Genomic DNA, 19,648 nt, shown 5'->3' with positions numbered 1-19,648 from the left:
TGTACTTTCTACGGAAGCTCAGGTCTTTCAATGTGTGCAGTAAAATACTCGAAATGTTTTACCAGTCCATTGTGGCAAGCGCCATCTTTTTTGCTATCATTTGCTGGGGTAGTAGTGTGCAAGTAGCTGACGCTAATAAAAGCAACAAACTTATCAAGAATGGCAAGCACGCATGTTGGCCTCCATCTTGACTCTTTTGAGGAGGTAGTGGAAAATAGGATTCAGAAGAAGTGTAGGGCTATAATGAACAATAATACACACCCACTATACGAGCTGTTCTTGAAGCACTAGAGCACATTCAGCAGCCATCTAATCCTACTAAGGTGCAAGAAGGAAAAATTCAGGAAATCATATGTGCCTACTGCTATGGGGATTTATAACAATTTCCTAAGGGTGAAAGATGACAATGGCCTATGGCTGGTGCACTAATAATAACAATGATCAGAGATTTAAGATCCTGCACTTACACAAATTTGTTTGTTTCGTAATGTGGTTAGTCATGTGGAAGATCTGTGTCTAGGAATTACTTTATGTAATGCTGTTTGCAATGTTGTAATGTTTGGAATGCTGTTTGTAACTCTGCTGTAACACCATAGTTTTCCTCGGGATCAATAAAGTGCATTGCATCGTATCGCATCTTAACAGATGAATTATAACAAAGGAGTTCAATGAAATGATTACCAGTACAAAATGCTTGCTGACATAGAATAGAGTGAACACATGCAAGATGGGTCGTCAGTGCAGGAGTTGAATGAAATTATTACCATTACACTTTAAACTAAAGTTACATGAAAGAAATGATTTTGGTGGGTTTGAGGGACTATATAATGTATTTAGGGGCCTCCCAACAGATGTCAGGGCAGAGAATGACATTCAGAATGCCAGATCCGAGGATAACCCGTTTGTTCTTCCTGTAGCTAATCCTCCTCTAGAGGAGTCTGGAGGCGACTCTCTCATACAGACCACAGGAAAGCTGGAATATTTGTGTGTATGGGGGAGTCGGGAGAGATAGCCGTCTGCCAAATGACCGTTCAGCCAACACTTATCTCGTGTATGGGGCCGTTAGTATTACACTGACAGGCAGTGATAGTACACGGCACTACAGTAGTACAGTGCATCACCGGAGCCATCAGAGGCTTGTATGATCGCACTGATCAGAGGGGTTTAAAAAAAGGGATAAACATGAAAAAACCGTTTTAGTAACAAGAAATCTTTCACTATATGCAAAACAGAGTCACTGTACAATGTTAGCTACGTCACGTTCATAACAATTTTATCATATTCTATTATCCTATACACAGTGTACATAGAAATCACAGCAATAGCTGGAATTGGACCCCCAAAGGATAAAATTTTATCCAGCCACGGACCTTAGCACGGTAACAGCGGTGCCGTCCGCTTTCTTGCATTGACTTCATATATTAGGGGTTGTATTAACTCAGGTGCAACGGGAAGACAACAGGACGCACGTTCCTTTAAACGTTAATGTGGGTTTATTGCTTCATAAATCCCAGAAGCACAAACAGAAAATAAACAGCCTTTAGATCACGCAAAACAAAGTATAAATGTCCATAGCAGGGCTCTGCTCCGCCAAGCATGTGGGCACACAGGATGGGATAATGTCCAGTACTTCAGGCTCAGTCTGGAGCCAAACACACAGGAGGCCGCCTCCCTCCCAACACACAGACTATGTGCGAAACAGTCTCCATTATATAGGCTGTAACCACACCCAGATGCGAGGTATGTGGGTAGCCAGACCTGCCCGTCTCTCGTAGCTACCCGCAGCCCAGACCCAGGTGTAACAAATGAACCTCTTAGTGCTTTCATGCACTAGAGAAACAATCCGGGCTACATCACGGAGGACAAGCCATATCTGCAACACATACCTCCCATCGACTATGTGACCCTTAGCCACACTAATTTAAATATAGATAGATAGGATATATTTGGTGAAGTCATATCTCCTGACTCTGCAGACCGCATGCTGCTGTTGTACTTAGTAGGCCTGAACCAGATGGTATGGAGATGAATGAGGGAGACCAAAAGTTCAAAAATAAACTTTCCTTTACTTAACAAGAACTTGATGAGAAGTATGTACATCAAATAGGAGGCACTACACTTTATGAATGCTTCTTCTGCAGTGTCAGGAACATTCCGGTTACATGTGGCGGTACATAACTTTTGTTATAAGCCAAATAGTCCAGCAAACCTGAGCTAAGGACCTCACCCTTATGTTTCCACTATTCTCTCTGCCGGCAATCCAGATTCTCACTGCCATTATATGTTTACCTTCCTTCAGAACGTACTATCTGATGTCTTCCTCCTGGCACACAACACCATATCAATTCAGGACTGTAACCAGCTAGACCAAAGGTCTGTATTTCTCACTTATTTATCCCCATCTGACTCATCACAAGGAATTTGTTCTCCTGTGTGCCCATGTAGCTCAGTATGAGCGCTCCCTCACAGTATGAAGGTGCCCCACAGACCCCACACAGTATGACCTACCAAAAAATATATATATATAGGGTGAACCTAGAACCGAATATAAATCAATTCGGGTGCAAAAACCTTGCATGGAAAACGAACCATGAATTAAAAGGAGAAAAAGACCAAGCAATAAATGGCATGCACATCTGAATGAATTTCAAATATATAAATCACAATTTATTTGGAAACACAAGACACACAATATATCTTAAAATCATTTAAAAACAACACATGTACAATATCAATTCACACCACCCCGGAACCAAAATTCATGTATAACAATACCAAAGTCTCCTTATATAATATAATACGGTATATGAGACACCTGTGTGTGAAACCACACTCAAAAAATCAAGCAATAATCACAAAAGGGTCAAAGCATGGAAAACTACATACACATATAAAAGTGTCTAGAAGTGAACATGGTAAACCCCTTCATGAATAGAAGCCATAAATATCAAATCCGGGACAAAATAGCCCATACCTGCTGTAAAGAAGGTGAAGTAAGGATACCATATAAATACACCATATCCAAAGAAGATGAAAACAGGATGAAAGGTCATGGCCCTGATTATAGTTACCAAGCCGGCTTAAGGAGAAAATAGGCTGAAGGGCCACAAGGAATGGGGAACAGGGGTGTGGGAAAGGCCCACACACAGTATGACGCCCCCTACTGCACCTCACACAGTATTACGGCCACCACAACCTGCTACAGAAAATAAGGAACCCCAGTCAGTATAATGACCCCTACCAGCCACACATTCAATATGAGAGTCCCAACAGCTCTTCTCTTAATATGATGCCCCCACAATTCCTGATATTACAAAAAAACACACACTACTCACCCAACCCTGTTCCCAAGGTGCAATGCTCCAGTCTGCAGTGTGAGTACTGAGGCTCCATACTACAGGTGTGATGTAGTGACTAGTGATGAGCGAGTATACTTGTTGCTCGGGTTTTCCCGAGCATGCTCGAGTGTCCTCCAAGTATTTTGGCGTGCTCGGAAATTTAGTTTCTGTTGCCTTAGCTGCATGATTTATGGCTGCTGGACAGCCTGAATACACGTGGGAATTCCCTAACAAACAGGCATTCCTCACATGTATTCAACCTGTCGAGCAGCCATAAATCATGCAGCTACATCGACAAACGAAATCTCCGAGCACGCCAAAATACTCGGAGGACACCCGAGCAACGAGTATACTCACTCATCACTAGTAGTGACATCATTGTGCTAGTAGTGCACGGAGTATCAGCACGGTGTAACATAAGAAGAGCAAACCCTCAGGGCTGTGCGGCATTTGTACGAAAAGACTGCCATCTGCAGTCCAGACGGGACCCTATGGAATGAATGGGAAGAGGGAGAGTTTCAGGAAGAAAGAGTCTAGATCAGGGGTCCTCAAACTTTTTAAACAGGGGGCCAGATTACGGTCCCTCGGACCGTTGGAGGGCCGGAATATAGCTTAAGAAAAATTATGAATAAATTCCTGTGCACACTGCACATATCTTATTTAGAAGTAATAAAACAAAAATAGGAACAAATACAATATTAAAAATGAAGTTAAATCATCAATCTTACCGATTTTTTGGGGTTCTTCGAATATCCTACACTTCTAGTCAATTTTTTCTCTTTCTTGATATCATTGTTTTCTAGGGATTCAAAATTGCTATTAGTAAAATATCAACATATATACAGCGCTACAAAAACAATATACCAGCAATAAAATTGCCCACACAGAGACATACAGACTGCACTACCCATCAATGCAGCCTGACCAGTGCCCGTCAATGCAGCCTGACCAGTGCCCGTCAATGCAGCCTGACCAGTGCCCGTCAATGCAGCCTGACCAGTGCCCATATTGGTGGAACTCCACTTTTACCTCAGGCTCAGACTGGTGTGGTGCAAGAATCCCCAATAGGCAGCATTGGTCCCCAATAGGCAGCATACGTCTCCAATAGGCAGGTAAATGTCCCCAATAGATAGCACAGGTTCCCAAAAAGCAGCACAGGTCCCCAATAGACAGGTAAATGTCCCTAATAGGCAGCATAGGTCCCCAATGGGCAGGTAAATGTCCCCAATAGGGAGCACAGGCCCCCAATAGGCAGCACATGTCCCCAATAGCCCAATAGGCAGGTAAATGTCCCCAATAGGCAGCAAATGTCCCCAATAGGCAGGTAAATGTCCCCAATAGGCAGCACAAGTCCCCAATAGGCAGGTAGATGTCCCCATTAGGCAGCACAGGTCACCAATAGGCAGCACAGGTCCCCATTAGGCAGGTAAATGTCCCCAATAGGGAGCACAGGTCCCCAATAGGCAGGTAAATGTCCCCAATAGGCAGCACAGGTCCCCAATAGCCCAATAGGCAGGTAAATGTCCCCAATAGGCAGCACATGTCCCCAATAGGCAGCACATGTCCCCAATAGGCAGCACATGTCCCCAATAGGCAGCACATGTCCCCAATAGGCAGCACAGGTCCCCATTAGGCAGGTAAATGTCCCCATTAGGCAGGTAAATGAGCCCAATAGGACCCGGCATTAAAAAAAAAAAAAAAAAAAAAAAAAAAAAAAAGTACTCACCTATGTCCCCCGCTGCTCTGAAGAGGCGCCTGCTCATCTCAGTCTTCATCCTGCACAGGCACACAGGCGGCGTGACGTCATCAGGCCGCGCAGGCGCGTGATGATAATCACGCCGTCTGTGTGCACTGTGCTCTGCTGCATACGGAGGGCTGCGTAACTCCTTTCCACGGCGACTCGTCCCGCCCGCGATTACAGGGCCCGCCGGCATTGAACTGCAGTGCAGTTCATGAGTTCAATGTCGGCCTGGCGGGGGGCCGGATAAAAGTCCTTGGCGGGCCGCATGTGGCCCGCGGGCCGTAGTTTGAGGACCCCTGGTCTAGATGGTACACCAGGTCAGGTGACCTTAATGATGCAGGTTACCGTTATTTATAAAGGCACTACCCACAAAGCCAGAACAGATCTGAAGCCATGTAAAAAAAAAAACGAGTGCCAGTTAAGAATCCAAGGTACCAGGCCATGTTAAAGTGCCTGAGGCAGCTGGTTGTGGTGGCAGATCCCAGGTGGCACCAGACTCCTCCCAGAGTCCAGACTACGCCAGCCAAGGCCTGAGAACCAGACCTGGACTAGACAAGACCTGGAGTCCAGACTATGCCTATCAAGGCCTGAGAACCTGACCTGCACCTGTACTGACTACGCCAGGCAAGATCAGTGTCCCAGGTCTTATTACTTCTGGTACAAGAGACGGATGTGCCAGTGATCTGTGAGGAGATTCTGCTCAGTAGTATACACCTACAGTGAAGATCAGGAGGTGAGAGTGAGCCGGGCCATTGTTTCCAGCACTGATGTCAGTACAGGTGTAGGTCCAGGGTACTATAACAGACATTGTGAAAGCTGGTTGAAGTGAAGGCGGCCCAGCGAGCCTTGATAGACTTTTTTTTAGGAGGACTTTGGCCTAACAGGAAAAGGTGGAGACCTCATTATGGCCTGTGTTCGCAGAAGAGACAGTGTTGTCGACTATATGTGTCAGGAAAATCACCCTTGTCAGTAACTAAAGTAACATTTGGTTAGAGGCTGCTATTAGGCTAAGTGCACACGTAGCAGAAAATGTCTGCTCAAAAACCTGACTCCCTTCCCAGAAACCGCGCCTTTTTTGTCTTCGTTTTCGTTGCGGTTTTGATGCGTTTTATTCCGGCGCGTTTTCAAAATGCATTGAACTAGCCAGAAACGCGGAAAAATCCGAAAAATTAATGAGCATGCTGCATTTTTTTACCGCAATGCGTTTTTTATCGCAGTAAAAAATGCATCAATATGCACAAAAAATTCAAAACGCATAGAAATTAATGCGAAGCTTATTTTTAGCGGTTTTATAGTCAAAACTGCTAAAAAAAACCGCTGTGTGTGAACACAGCCTAACAGTGAGAGTGAGCCGGAGAATTCATTGTATATCTGATATTGTATATTTCACCTCGTAATCACCCTGTTTTGCATTATTCACTATTGCCATAGTGATCACAATTCCCATTATCAGGGAAATAATTATATTGATCACTTCCAGTTGGTCTGTGTGTTGTATCCAGTCACCTACTTACAGGGGCATTATGGAGGCATTATACTGCGTTGGGGGGCATCATATATACTGCATAAGGGGCATAATGGGGGCATTATACTGTGTGGGGGGCATCATATATACTGCATAAGGGGCATAATGGGGGCATTATACTGTGGGGGGCATCATATATACTGCATAAGGGACATAATGGGGGCATTACACTGTGGGGGCATCATATATACTGCATAAGGGGCATAATGGGGGCATTACACTGTGGGGGCATCATATATACTGCATAAGGGGCATAATGAGGGCATTATACTGCGTGGGGGGCATCATATATACTGCATAAGGGGCATTATGGAGGCATTATACTGCGTGGGGGGGGTGTCATCTATACTGCACAAGGGGCATACTGGGGGCATTATACTGCGTGGGGGGCATCATATATACTGAATAAGGGGCATAATGGAAGCATTACACTGTGTGTGGTGGCATCATATATACTGCATAAGGGGCATAATGGGGGCATTATACTGTGTGGGGGCATCATATATACTGCATAAGGGGCATAATGGGGGCATTACACTGTGGGGGGGCATCATATATACTGCATAAGGGGCATAATGGGGGCATTACACTGTGTGGGGGCATCATATATACTGCATAAGGGGCATAATGGGGGCATTATACTGTGTGGGGGCATCATATATACTGCATAAGGGGCATTATGGAGGCATTATACTGCGTGGGGGGGGCGTCATATATACTGCATAAGGGGCATACTGGGGGCATTATACTGCGTGGGGGGCATCATATATACTGAATAAGGGGCATAATGGGGGCATTACACTGTGTGGGGGCATCATATATACTGCATAAGGGGCATAATGGGGGCATTACACTGTGGGGGCATCATATATACTGCATAAGGGGCATAATGGGGGCATTACACTGTGGGGGCATCATATATACTGCATAAGGGGCATAATGAGGGCATTATACTGCGTGGGGGGCATCATATATACTGCATAAGGGGCATTATGGAGGCATTATACTGCGTGGGGGGCATCATATATACTGCATAAGGGGCATTATGGAGGCATTATACTGCGTGGGGGGGTGTCATCTATACTGCACAAGGGGCATACTGGGGGCATTATACTGCGTGGGGGGCATCATATACTGAATAAGGGGCATAATGGAAGCATTACACTGTGTGGTGGCATCATATATACTGCATAAGGGGCATAATAGGGGCATTATACTGTGTGGGGGCATCATATATACTGCATAAGGGGCATAATGGGGGCATTACACTGTGGGGGGGCATCATATATACTGCATAAGGGGCATAATGGGGGCATTACACTGTGTGGGGGCATCATATATACTGCATAAGGGGCATAATGGGGGCATTATACTGTGTGGGGGCATCATATATACTGCATAAGGGGCATTATGGAGGCATTATACTGCGTGGGGGGGCGTCATATATACTGCATAAGGGGCATACTGGGGCATTATACTGCGTGGGGGGCATCATATATACTGAATAAGGGGCATAATGGAGGCATTACACTGTGTGTGGGGGCATCATATATACTGCATAAGGGGCATAATGGGGGCATTACACTGTGTGGGGGCATCATATATACTGCATAAGGGGCATAATGGGGGCATTACACTGTGTGGGGGCATCATATATACTGCATAAAGGGCATAATGGGGGCATTACACTGTGTGGGGGGCATCATATATACTGCATAAGGGGCATAATGGGGGCATTACACTGTGGGGGGCATCATATATACTGCATAAGGGGCATAATGAGGGCATTATGCTGCGTGGGGGCATCATATATACTGCATAAGGGGCATTATACTGCGTGGGGGGGCATCATATATACTGCATAAGGGGCATAGTGGGGGCATTATACTGCGTGGGGGGCATCATATATACTGAACAAGGGGCATAATGGGGGCATTACACTGTGGGGGGCATCATATATACTGCATAAGGGGCATAATAAGGGCATTATACTGCGTGGGGGGCATCATATATACTGCATAAGGGGCATAATGGGAGCATTACACTGTGTGGGGGCATCATATATACTGCATAAGGGGCATAATGGGGGCATTACACTGTGTGGGTGCATCATATATACTGCATGAGGGGCATAATGGGGGCATTACACTGTGGGGGCATCATATATACTGCATAAGGGGCATACTGGGGGCATTATACTGCGTGGGGGCATCATATATACTGAATAAGGGGCATAATGGGGGCATTACACTGTGGGGGGGATCATATATACTGCATAAGGGGCATAATAAGGGCATTATACTGCGTGGGGGGCATCATATATACTGCATAAGGGGCATAATGGGAGCATTACACTGTGTGGGGGCATCATATATACTGCATAAGGGGCATAATGGGGGCATTACTCTGTGTGGGGCATCATATATACTGCATAAGGGGCATTACACTGTGTGGGTGCATCATATATACTGCATGAGGGGCATCATATATACTGCATAAGGGGCATAATGGGGCATTAAACATGCCATCATAACCCCTTTACTTAAAAAGCCATCCCTGGACCAGAACTGCACTGCTAACTACAGACCTGTCTCTAAACTTCCCTTCATCTCTAAACTCCTGGAACGCTTGGTCCACTCCCGTCTAATCCGCTATCTCTCGGATAACTCTTCTCGACCCCTTACAATCTGGTTTCCGCTCTTTACACTCTACTGAAACTGCCCTCACTAAAGTCTCTAATGATCTAATAACAGCTAAATCGAAAGGTCATTGCTCCCTGCTGATTCTCCTGGATCTCTCTGCCGCATTTGACACTGTGGATCACCAGCTCCTCCTCACTATGCTCCGCTCTATAGGCCTCAAGGACACAGCCTTCTCCTGGTTCTCCTCCTACCTCTCTGACCGCTCCTTCACTGTATCTTTTTCTGGCTCCTCTTCCTCTTCTCGTCCCCTTACTATCGGGGTCCCGCAGGGCTCAGTCCTAGGCCCCCTCCTCTTCTCTTTATACACTGCCCCTATTGGACAAATAATCAGCAGATTTGGGTTCCAGTATCATCTCTATGCCGATGACACCCAATTATACACTTCTCCCCCTGACATCACCCCTACCATAATTCAAAATACCAAGGATTGTCTGTCTGCTGTCTCTAGCATCATGTCCTCCCTCTATCTGAAACTAAATCTCTCCAAAACTGAACTTCTTGTGTTTCTCCCCTCTACTAACCTCACTCTACCCAACATCGAAATAACCCTGGAGGGTTCAACCATAACTCCCAAGCAGCATGCCCGCTGTCTTGGGGTCATATTCAACACTGAACTTTCCTTTACTCCCTACATCCGATCACTCAGTCGCTCTTGTCACCTGCATCTTAAAAACATCTCCAGAATCCAACCTTTTCTCACCTTTGAAACTGCTAAGACTCTTACTGTTGCTCTTATTCATTCTCGTCTGGACTACTGCAACTCTCTTCTGATCGGTCTCCCTCTTACCAAACTTTCTCCTCTCCAATCCATCTTGAACGCGGCAGCCAGGGTCATATTTCTGTCCAGCCGCTTCACCGATGCCTCCATCTTGTGCCAGTCATTACACTGGCTACCTATTCGCTACAGAGTCCAGTATAAACTTATCTCTCTCACCCACAAAGCTCTCCACTGTTCTGCACCACCTTATATCTCCTCTCTCATCTCTGTCTATCGCCCTACACGTGCCCTCCGTTCTACAAATGACCTAAGACTAACATCCCCCGTAATCCGAACCTCGCACCTCCGTCTCCAAGACTTCTCTCGTGCTGCTCCAGCTCTCTGGAATGCGCTTCCCCAGACGATCAGACTGATACCTAGCCCTAACCTATTCAAGCGCGCTTTGAAAACCCATCTCTTCAAACAAGCCTACCATATCAACTACTCAGCAAACCAACTTTGCCCTGTTCCCTCCTTCCAAATATTATTCTGAATCTGCACCCTACTATTCATCTGTCTCCACACCCTCCATGCACACGATAACTGCACTTGATACTTGTCTATTGCACTTAAACACACGGGCTGATGACCGGATCATGCAGCTTTATATGAAAATCCCTATTTATTATAATTGCGACCTGAAATAACAAGCACTTTTCACCTACTGTGTCCCCCCCATTTCCTTGTAGATTGTAAGCTTGCGAGCAGGGACCTCACTCCTAATGTCACTGTTTGAATTGTCTTAACTTGTATTGAATTTATTGTCTGTACATGTCCCCGCTTAATTGTAAAGTGCTGCGGAATATGTTGGCGCTATATAAATAAAAATTATTATTATTATTACACTGTGTGGGGGCATCATATATACTGCATAAGGGGCATAATGGGGGCATTATACTGCGTGGGGGGCATCATATATACTGCATAAGGGGCATAATGGGGGCATTACACTGTGTGGGGGGCATCATATATACTGCATAAGGGGCATAACACTGTGTGGGGGCATCATATATACTGCATAAGGGGCATAATGGGGGCATTACAGTGTGTGGGGGCATCATATATACTGCATAAGGGGCATAATGGGGGCATCATATATACTGCATAAGGGGCATAATGGGTCATTACACTGTGTGGGGGGCATCATATATACTGCATAAGGGGCATAATGAGGCCATTACACTGTGTGGGGGGCATCATATATACTGCATAAGGGGCATAATGAGGCCATTACACTGTGTGGGGGCATCATATATACTGCATAAGGGGCATAATGGGGACATTACACTGTGTGGGGCATCATATATACTGCATAAGGGGCATAATGGGGGCATTACACTGTGTGGGGCAGGGCTGTGGAGTCGGTAAGCCAAACCTGCGACTCCGACTCCTCAATTTCCCTTACACCGACTCCGACTCCCACACATATTGCTTATATTTAAGTGAAAAATTTATTGTAGTACAATGTGAACCTCAGACATTTAATCATTTTTATGATCCAATAATCAAGATATTTAGATAGAACAGAATATATATTGGTGTACTACCCGGTTTTCATTCTTTTTGGTACAGATACGATATGGATAGACAGATATGGATAAATGGATAGATAGAGCAGATTTCTAATCTGCTTTTGCTATTGAAAACATTATCTATGAGCTCAAAAACCTTTCAGGTGATGCAGTTTTTTAAAAAGCTGATCTGCTTTTGCAGCTGAAAAACGTATCCTCAAAAAACACAGGAAAAATGCTGTGTGTGAATGTAGCCTTAGATCAGGAATATAACAGCCATTTATAGGACATTTCATAACTTTCCCAAACTCCTATGAAAAAATATTCAGCACATTCTGCATTGAATTACTGTACCCAATTTATTATATATTTTAGGAGTCGGAGTCGGTCCATTTTATACCAACTCCGACTCCACCAAAATGAGCACCGACTCCGACTCCACAGCCCTGGTGTGGGGGCATCATATATACTGCATAAGGGGCAAAATGGGGCATTACACTGTGTGGGGGCATCATATATACTGCATAAGGGGCATAATGGGGGCATTACACTGTGTGGGGGAATCATATATAGTGCATAAGGGGCATAATGGGGGCATGATATATACTGCATAAGGGGCATAATGGGGGCATTGTACTATGTGGCCAAGAAAGCGGCCCTGTACTAGGAGAACAATCCGTTTCCTCCCTTTCTGTCTTCCATAGTTGGGTTGTATGTGTCTATTACAAGAAAAATCAAAAACACAATGATTCTTATAAAGTGGCAGAAAAAGTAATGGGGCCTCCAGCACCGACCTCCACCCGCAGAGCCACACTCCACAGAGAATAATGGAGCCTCCAGCACCGACCTCCACCCGCAGAGCCACACTCCACATAGAGAATAATGGAGCCTCCAGAACCTACCTCCACCCGCAGAGCCAAACTCCACATAGAGAATAATGGAGCCTCCAGCACCGACCTTCACCCGCAGAGCCGCACTCCGCATAGAGAATAATGGAGCCTCCGGCACCGACCTCCACCCGCAGAGCCGCACTCCACATAGAGAATAATGGAGCCTCCGGCACCGACCTCCATCCGCAGAGCCGTACTCCACATAGAGAATAATGGAGCCTCCAGCACCGACCTCCACCCGCAGAGCCGCACTCCACATAGAGAATAATGGAGCCTCCGGCACCGGCCTCCACCCACAGAGCCGCACTCCACATAGAGAATAATGGAGCCTCCGGCACCGACCTCCACCCACAGAGCCGCACTCCACATAGAGAATAATGGAGCCTCCGGCACCGACCTCCACCCGCAGAGCCGCACTCCACATAGAGAATAATGGAGCCTCCGGCACCGACCTCCACCCACAGAGCCACACTCCACATAGAGAATAATGGAGCCTCCGGCACCTACCTCCACCCGCAGAGCCGCACTCCACATAGAGAATAATGGAGCCTCCAGCACCGACCTCCACCCGCAGAGCCGCACTCCACATAGAGAATAATGGAGCCTCCAGCACCGACCTCCACCCACAGAGCCACACTCCACATAGAGAATAATGGAGCCTCCAGCACCGACCTCCACCCGCAGAGCCGCACTCCATATAGAGAATAATGGAGCCTCCAGCACCGACCTCCACCCGCAGAGCCGCACTCCATATAGAGAATAATGGAGCCTCCAGCACCGACCTCCACCCGCAGAGCCGCACTCCATATAGAGAATAATGGAGCCTCCGGCACCTACCTCCACCCGCAGAGCCGCACTCCACATAGAGAATAATGGAGCCTCCAGCACCGACCTCCACCCACAGAGCCACACTCCACATAGAGAATAATGGAGCCTCCAGCACCGACCTCCACCCACAGAGCCGCACTCCACATAGAGAATAATGGAGCCTCCAGCACCGACCTCCACCCGCAGAGCCGCACTCCATATAGAGAATAATGGAGCCTCCAGCACTTACCTCCACCCGCAGAGCCGCACTCCACAAAGAGAATAATGGGGCCTCCAGCACCGACCTCCACCCGCAGAGCCGCACTCCACATAGAGAATAATGGAGCCTCCAGCACCGACCTCCACCCGCAGAGCCGCACTCCCCATAGAGAATAATGGAGCCTCCAGCACCGACCTCCACCCGCAGAGCCGCACTCCACATAGAGAATAATGGAGCCTCCAGCACCGACCTCCACCTGCAGAGCCGCACTCCACATATATGGCTGCTCTGTGCGCACAGGACCTGTGATGAGGTCACAGGAGGGGAGGAGTCAGGGGTCACATGATCTCCGGAGTGCAGACGCTACATGGAGCCTTCTCCTCAGTCAGTGACCTTCCCGCCATTATTCCCCTCACTACTGGCACAATTACCCCGCGCCGCCTTTTCTACACAGTGTTATGTGTGGAATGTAACGTGTGATTTCTCTGGAGACAAATAGACCCCACACATGAGGGAATTATCACCAGTTACCGGACGGCTACTATATGGCGCCATATGATTGTGCTATCGACTTCATACCAGGAGCTAGAGTTGAGCGAAATGGGTAGAAAAAATTCAAAAGTCGCCGACTTTCGCCAAAGTCGGGTTTCAAAAGATGCTTTAGCGCCCTTTTTCAGCCAATCAGGATCCACGTACACTGGGCAACGCGATGACATAGGCAGCGGTCACCACCATCTTGGAGAAGGGCATGCAAGTGATTGGCTTGCTTTGTGTGGTGTCACCGACAGCCATGTTACTCATGCTGATCTCAGAATAGGGAGAGCTGCTGCTGACTCTGTAAGGAGAGCGTTAGGAAGGCAAAAAGAAAAAAAAAACTTCTGCTGATAGCGCTTTTCACTGTAGTTACTGTGCAGTGAAAGGTGAAGATTTTTGCTTTTGTGCAGCGGCGCTGGTGATGAATAGCCTGCCTTTTAAGGCTACCTGCATTGCTGTGTGCACACTGGTGTTCAATCTGCTTTTTTAAAAGCAATCCAAATTTTAATGTTTTGTCCTGGTGAGGTACTGAGCGTTCATTTTTTCACACACCGTACAGCGGTCTACGCTCCTCACACAGTACCGTGTAACGGCTGTTATCACAGCCAAATTGAAGCTATCTAAGTGTGTGACTCTGTAAGGAAAAGCCGAGGAGTTTGTCCGTTCTTACAGACCTACACTCTAGGGAGATTCCAATTCTGCCCAATTCTATATACACCTTGTAGTTTGTCATACACTAGGCAATTTCTGCCTGTCACATTGCGGTGTAATATACACAGGGCCTGACAATCCAACTGTGTCCTGAAGTCTAGAGAGATTCCAATTCTCCCCAGTCCTCTATACACCTTTCTTACACCATCCAGAATCTGGCTGTTGCATTGCGGTGTAATATAAACAGGGCCTGACAGAATCCAACTGTGTCCTGAAGTCTAGAGAGATTCAAATTCTCCCCAGTCCTCTATACACCTTTCTTACACCATCCAGAATCTGCCTGTCACATTGCGGTGTAATATAAACAGGGCCTGACAGAATCCAACTGTGTCCTGAAGTCTAGAGAGATTCAAATTCTCCCCAGTCCCCTATACACCTTTATTACACCATCCAGAATCTGCCTGTCACATTGCGGTGTAATATAAACAGGGCCTGACAGAATCCAACTGTGTCCTGAAGTCTAGAGAGATTCCAATTCTCCTCAGTCCTCTATACACCTTTCTTACACCATCCAGAATCTGCCTGTCACATTACGGTGTAATATAAACAGGGCCTGACAGAATCCAACTGTGTCCTGAAGTCTAGAGAGATTCAAATTCTCCCCAGTCCTCTATACACCTTTCTTACACCATCCAGAATCTGCCTGTCACATTACGGTGTAATATAAACAGGGCCTGACAGAATCCAACTGTGTCCTGAAGTCTAGAGAGATTCAAATCTCCCCAGTCCTCTATACACCTTTCTTACACCAGCCAGAATCTGCCTGTCACATTGCGGTGTAATATAAACAGGGCCTGACAGAATCCAACTGTGTCCTGAAGTCTAGAGAGATTCCAAATCTCCCCAGTCCTCTATACACCTTTCTTACACCATCCAGAATCTGCCTGTCACATTGCGGTGTAATATAAACAGGGCCTGACAGAATCCAACTGTGTCCTGAAGTCTAGAGAGATTCAAATTCTCCCCACTACTATATACACCTTTCTTACACCATTGGGTACATTTTCCCAAAAAATGAGGTAGTGTGGTGGAAGAGTCCGTGGAAGTGGGCGGGGGTTGGCAGCTGGTAATGATGGTGTTGGTGGTGGATCTGCTGGTAGTGGCAAAAGCAAAATAGCACTTAATGCAGGAGGTGTTGAGCCTGCGTCATCGTCTGGCTCCACAAGGCCTCGAAGGCTCCCTTTTCTGGGAGTAGGTAAACCACTTTTAAAGCCGGAGCTTCAAGAACAAGTTTTGGCTTACATTGCTGACTCAGCCTCCAGCTCTATCGCCTCCTCTTCTGAATCTTTAAAAAATAAAAGCACTGAGTCGTCATTGGAGGCTCATGGTCATGAACCACACCTTTCCTTGTGTTCTTCACCCCTACCAAAATGGAAGGATACGGCAGGCCACACTACAGATTACTCCATAAAGCTGTTTTCACATACCATGCCTGGGTTATCAAGTCAAATCGTGAATTACCCAGGCCAAGATGAATCTGACATGGAGTGCACTGATGCACAGCCACTGATAGATGATTCTGCTGGTACATTCACTCAGAGCACAACATTGTCCTTGCAGTGTACTGAGGCAGAATCTGACCCTGATGAAACTCAGGTGCCCCTTCCTGCATACTATACCACCATACACGGTGACACAGAGGAAGGTGCACATGACATTGAAGAGGAGGTGATGGATGACCCAGTTGTTGACCCAGATTGGCATCCATTGGGGGAAGAGGGTGCCGCTGCCAATAGCTCAGAAGAGGAGGAGGAGCATCCGCAGCGGGCATCGACATCACAACAGCTGTTATCTGGCAGGCCCGGAGCACTCCAAAAACAGGTTGCAAAAACCAAAAGAGTTGCAGGACAGCTTGGCCAGACGGTCAAAATAGCACAGCGTGCAAGGCCTCAAAATGTCTTCCATAGTAAGAAGAGTGCAGTGTGGCACTTTTTTGAACAAAATCCTAATGATCAGGCAAAGGTTATCTGTAAGAAGTGCGCAAAGACCTTTAGCCGAGGGAAAAATGTGAGAAATTTGAATACCAGTTGCATGCTAAGACATTTAACCACCAAGGACTTGCAAGCGTGGACAGACTACCAAAACTCACGTACCACATGTGCAACTGCTCCCAAAGAAGGTAGTCAGCAACACTACATTGTTTCGCCCACTGTAAGTCCACCGGTTAGCACACCACCAGCAGCAAATGTTGAGTTGTCGTCGAAAGGGCAAATCAGTCAGGGAATCACACTGTTATTGCAACGAAAGACTGAATATAAGCCATCAGAAAGAACACCAACTCCATCACCATCATCAACCTTCTCTCAGTCCGCCATGTCCACCGCTAGTTCGACCATATGCAGCTCTGAAGTCCAGCTCACCCTACCAGAGACTATGAGTAGGACAAGAAAGTACTCATCCTCTCAGCCGCGTACACTGGGTTTGAACGCCCACATTGCCAAACTAATCTCGCTAGAGATGATGCCCTATCGGTTGGATGAAAGCGCAGCTTTCCACGAACTCATGGCCTACGCAGTACCACGCTATGACCTACCCAGCTGCCACTTCTTTTCTCACAAAGCCATCCCAGCCCTCCACCTTCATGTGAAAGACCGCATTGTACATGCACTCAAGCAATCAGTGAGTGGAAAGGTGCACCTCACAACTGATGCATGGTCCAGTAGGCATGGCCAGGGACGTTACGTGTCCATCACTGCACACTGGGTTAATGTGGTGGATGCAGGGTCCACAGGGGACAGCGGTGGTGGGACAGTGCTGCCTAGCCCACGGTATAGGAAACAGTTGGCTGTAGGCGTTCGACCCTCCTCCTCCTTCTCCAGAAGCGAAAGGTTGTCCACAGAACGCAGTCGCACGAGCACTCCATCCGCAGCTGCCAGTGTTGCACACTAGGTGTTCCCCTATCGATCAGCTAGTGGAAAGCGTCAGCAGGCTGTGTTGAAGATGATGTGCTTGGGCGACACACCGCGGATGTACTGGCCGACTACTTTCAGCGACAAACTGAGTCATGGCTGGGCAGTCTACATCTTGAGGCAAGCAAGGTAGTTAGTGATAACGGCTGGAATTTTGTGGCAGCCATAGCCCTTTCAAAACTCAGACACATACCTTGCTTGGCTCACACCTTGAACCTGGTGGTGCAGTGCTTCCTCAATAATTATCCGGAGTTAACAGGCCTGCTTCAGAAGGTCCGAAGACTGTGCTCGCACATCCGCTGGTCGCCGGTACACTCCAGTCGTATGCAGAAGCTGCAGCGATTGCTCCACCTTCCCTAGCACCGCCTAATTATCGATGTTGCAACAAGGTGGAACTCCACCCTGCACATGGTTGAGCGGCTGTGCGAACAGAGGCAGGCCGTAATGCATTTGTGGGAGGATACACGGGCAGGCACTTTGAGGGCAGACATGGAGTTGACAGGTGTACAGTGGTCGAAGCTGAAAGACCTCTGTAAAGTCCTTTAGTGTTTTGAGGAATGCACACGGCTGGTAAGCGCAGATGACGCCATCATAAGCATCAGCATCCCACTTATGCATCTGCTCATGCAAACTTTGACTCACATTAAGGAGCAGGCATCTGGAGCCGAGGATGATGAGGAAGAGGAGGAGGGAAGCCTTGATGACAGTCAGCCATTGTCTGCTCCGGGAAATCTCCTGGACGAGGTGGAGGAGGATGATGATGGGGATGACTATTTAGGGGAGGAGGATGCTTCTCGTGAAAAAATGTTGGCGTGGCAAGGTCTGGTACAGGGTTTGTGCGTGACTGGAGGGATGTGGATTTGCCAGAAAGTGCTCCTCCACCCAGCATTCGCAGTGCATCATTGACACCGGGAACAATGGCCCACATGTCAGATTATGCCTTTCAGATCCTAAAAAGAAACCCCCGCATTGCCAAAATGATGAACGATGACGACTACTGGTTGGCCAGCATCCTGGATCCACGCTATAAAGGCAAATTCCAAAACATCATGCCACAGGTGTTATGAGTGGCGGAAGACACTAAATAAAAAATAAATAAAGTGCCTTCGCCACTCGGGGTCCACCGTGCGGTGGATGGAAAAACCGCTGCTAAAAGAGGCAGAGCACTAAGGCGGTTTTAGCTGTACCCAGTGCATTGAAGCAGACTCTGTTATATGCACAGAGCTGCAAACAAAAGCATAAATAACGCTGAGTTTGTACAGGGTCACAGACTTCCAGCGATGCAGATACTGTATTAAAGGTCACAGAAGTAGCATTAAACACCAGGACTACTCCTTCTAGACCTACCGTAAAAATAGGATGCGGAACGTCGCAACTGCAAACGCCTGACAGACTGCAACCGCAGCGCGGCGTGAACTGAGGCCGCAGTGAAAGGATGATGCAGGATCCTAGCTGCTGGCAAAGATGAAGCTTGAGCGCGCTGGCACTGGCGCTAATATTGGCTGATGCCCAAACACTCACACAGACGTATTATCAGAGGGAAGGGGTTCTTAATAAGTCAGTCACCAGTCCAAGCATCCATCTCCATACATACAGCAGCCGTATGAAAATACTAGCGCATGGCGGAACGGCCATGCGCACTTTTTATAGCGTACGGGACCTGCCGGAAATCTCCAGGTCTCCAAAAGGAGCCAATAGGATCCGGAGCAGGACCTGAGCACCTGACTCCTGAACTCCATGGGAGCTCGTCCTGTGAGCATGCTCAGAAGATGGCACAAAGGACTTAGCCACTGGAGATAAATGTGAGAATCTGTATTCCTGCATAGGCATGGTAGAAACAAGATTCCTCGCAACAGGAGAACCTTGGCCTAATATTGGCTAACAAACAAGCAACTCTGGTAAACCGGTTGGTTGAGGCATTCCCAGCACACAGCAGCGGTGATGGTTCTCACACGAGCCGTAGGGGCCGGGGGCAACTTGGAAGAGGTGTTGGTGGTGCGCAC

At 47.3% G+C, this 19,648-nt stretch overlaps 2 protein-coding genes across 6 annotated transcripts in view; one reads left to right on the top strand and one right to left on the bottom strand.

Annotated features, from left to right (window-relative positions):
* LOC141094142 (uncharacterized) overlaps positions 1-13,755 on the bottom strand; it is a 43,297-nt gene extending 29,542 nt beyond the window's left edge. The window contains exons 1-2 of one of the 5 annotated variants that reach the window (XM_073579885.1): positions 13,522-13,633; positions 4,067-4,137 (exon numbers count right to left, since the gene is read on the bottom strand). Coding sequence is in view for 3 of the 5 variants with exons in the window: in XM_073579881.1 (XP_073435982.1) it covers positions 13,522-13,713 (192 nt within the window). In the remaining 2 variants the exon portion in view is untranslated. Of the gene's footprint in view, positions 1-4,066; positions 4,138-13,411; positions 13,454-13,521 lie in introns of those variants that run through there. The other 4 variants (XM_073579881.1, XM_073579882.1, XM_073579884.1 and 1 more) reach the window with 4 other exon arrangements.
* The window catches only part of LOC141094141 (uncharacterized), a 392,749-nt gene that overhangs the window by 175,090 nt on the left and 198,011 nt on the right, over positions 1-19,648 (top strand). The window lies entirely within an intron of this gene.

Source organism: Dendrobates tinctorius, unplaced genomic scaffold, assembly GCF_039654945.1.
Source record: "Dendrobates tinctorius isolate UK_male_01 unplaced genomic scaffold, ASM3965494v1 ptg000063l, whole genome shotgun sequence".
Taxonomy (NCBI): domain Eukaryota; kingdom Metazoa; phylum Chordata; class Amphibia; order Anura; family Dendrobatidae; genus Dendrobates; species Dendrobates tinctorius.
The sequence above is the reverse complement of the archived record's forward strand: the minus strand, read 5'-3'. Positions and strand labels throughout refer to the sequence as shown.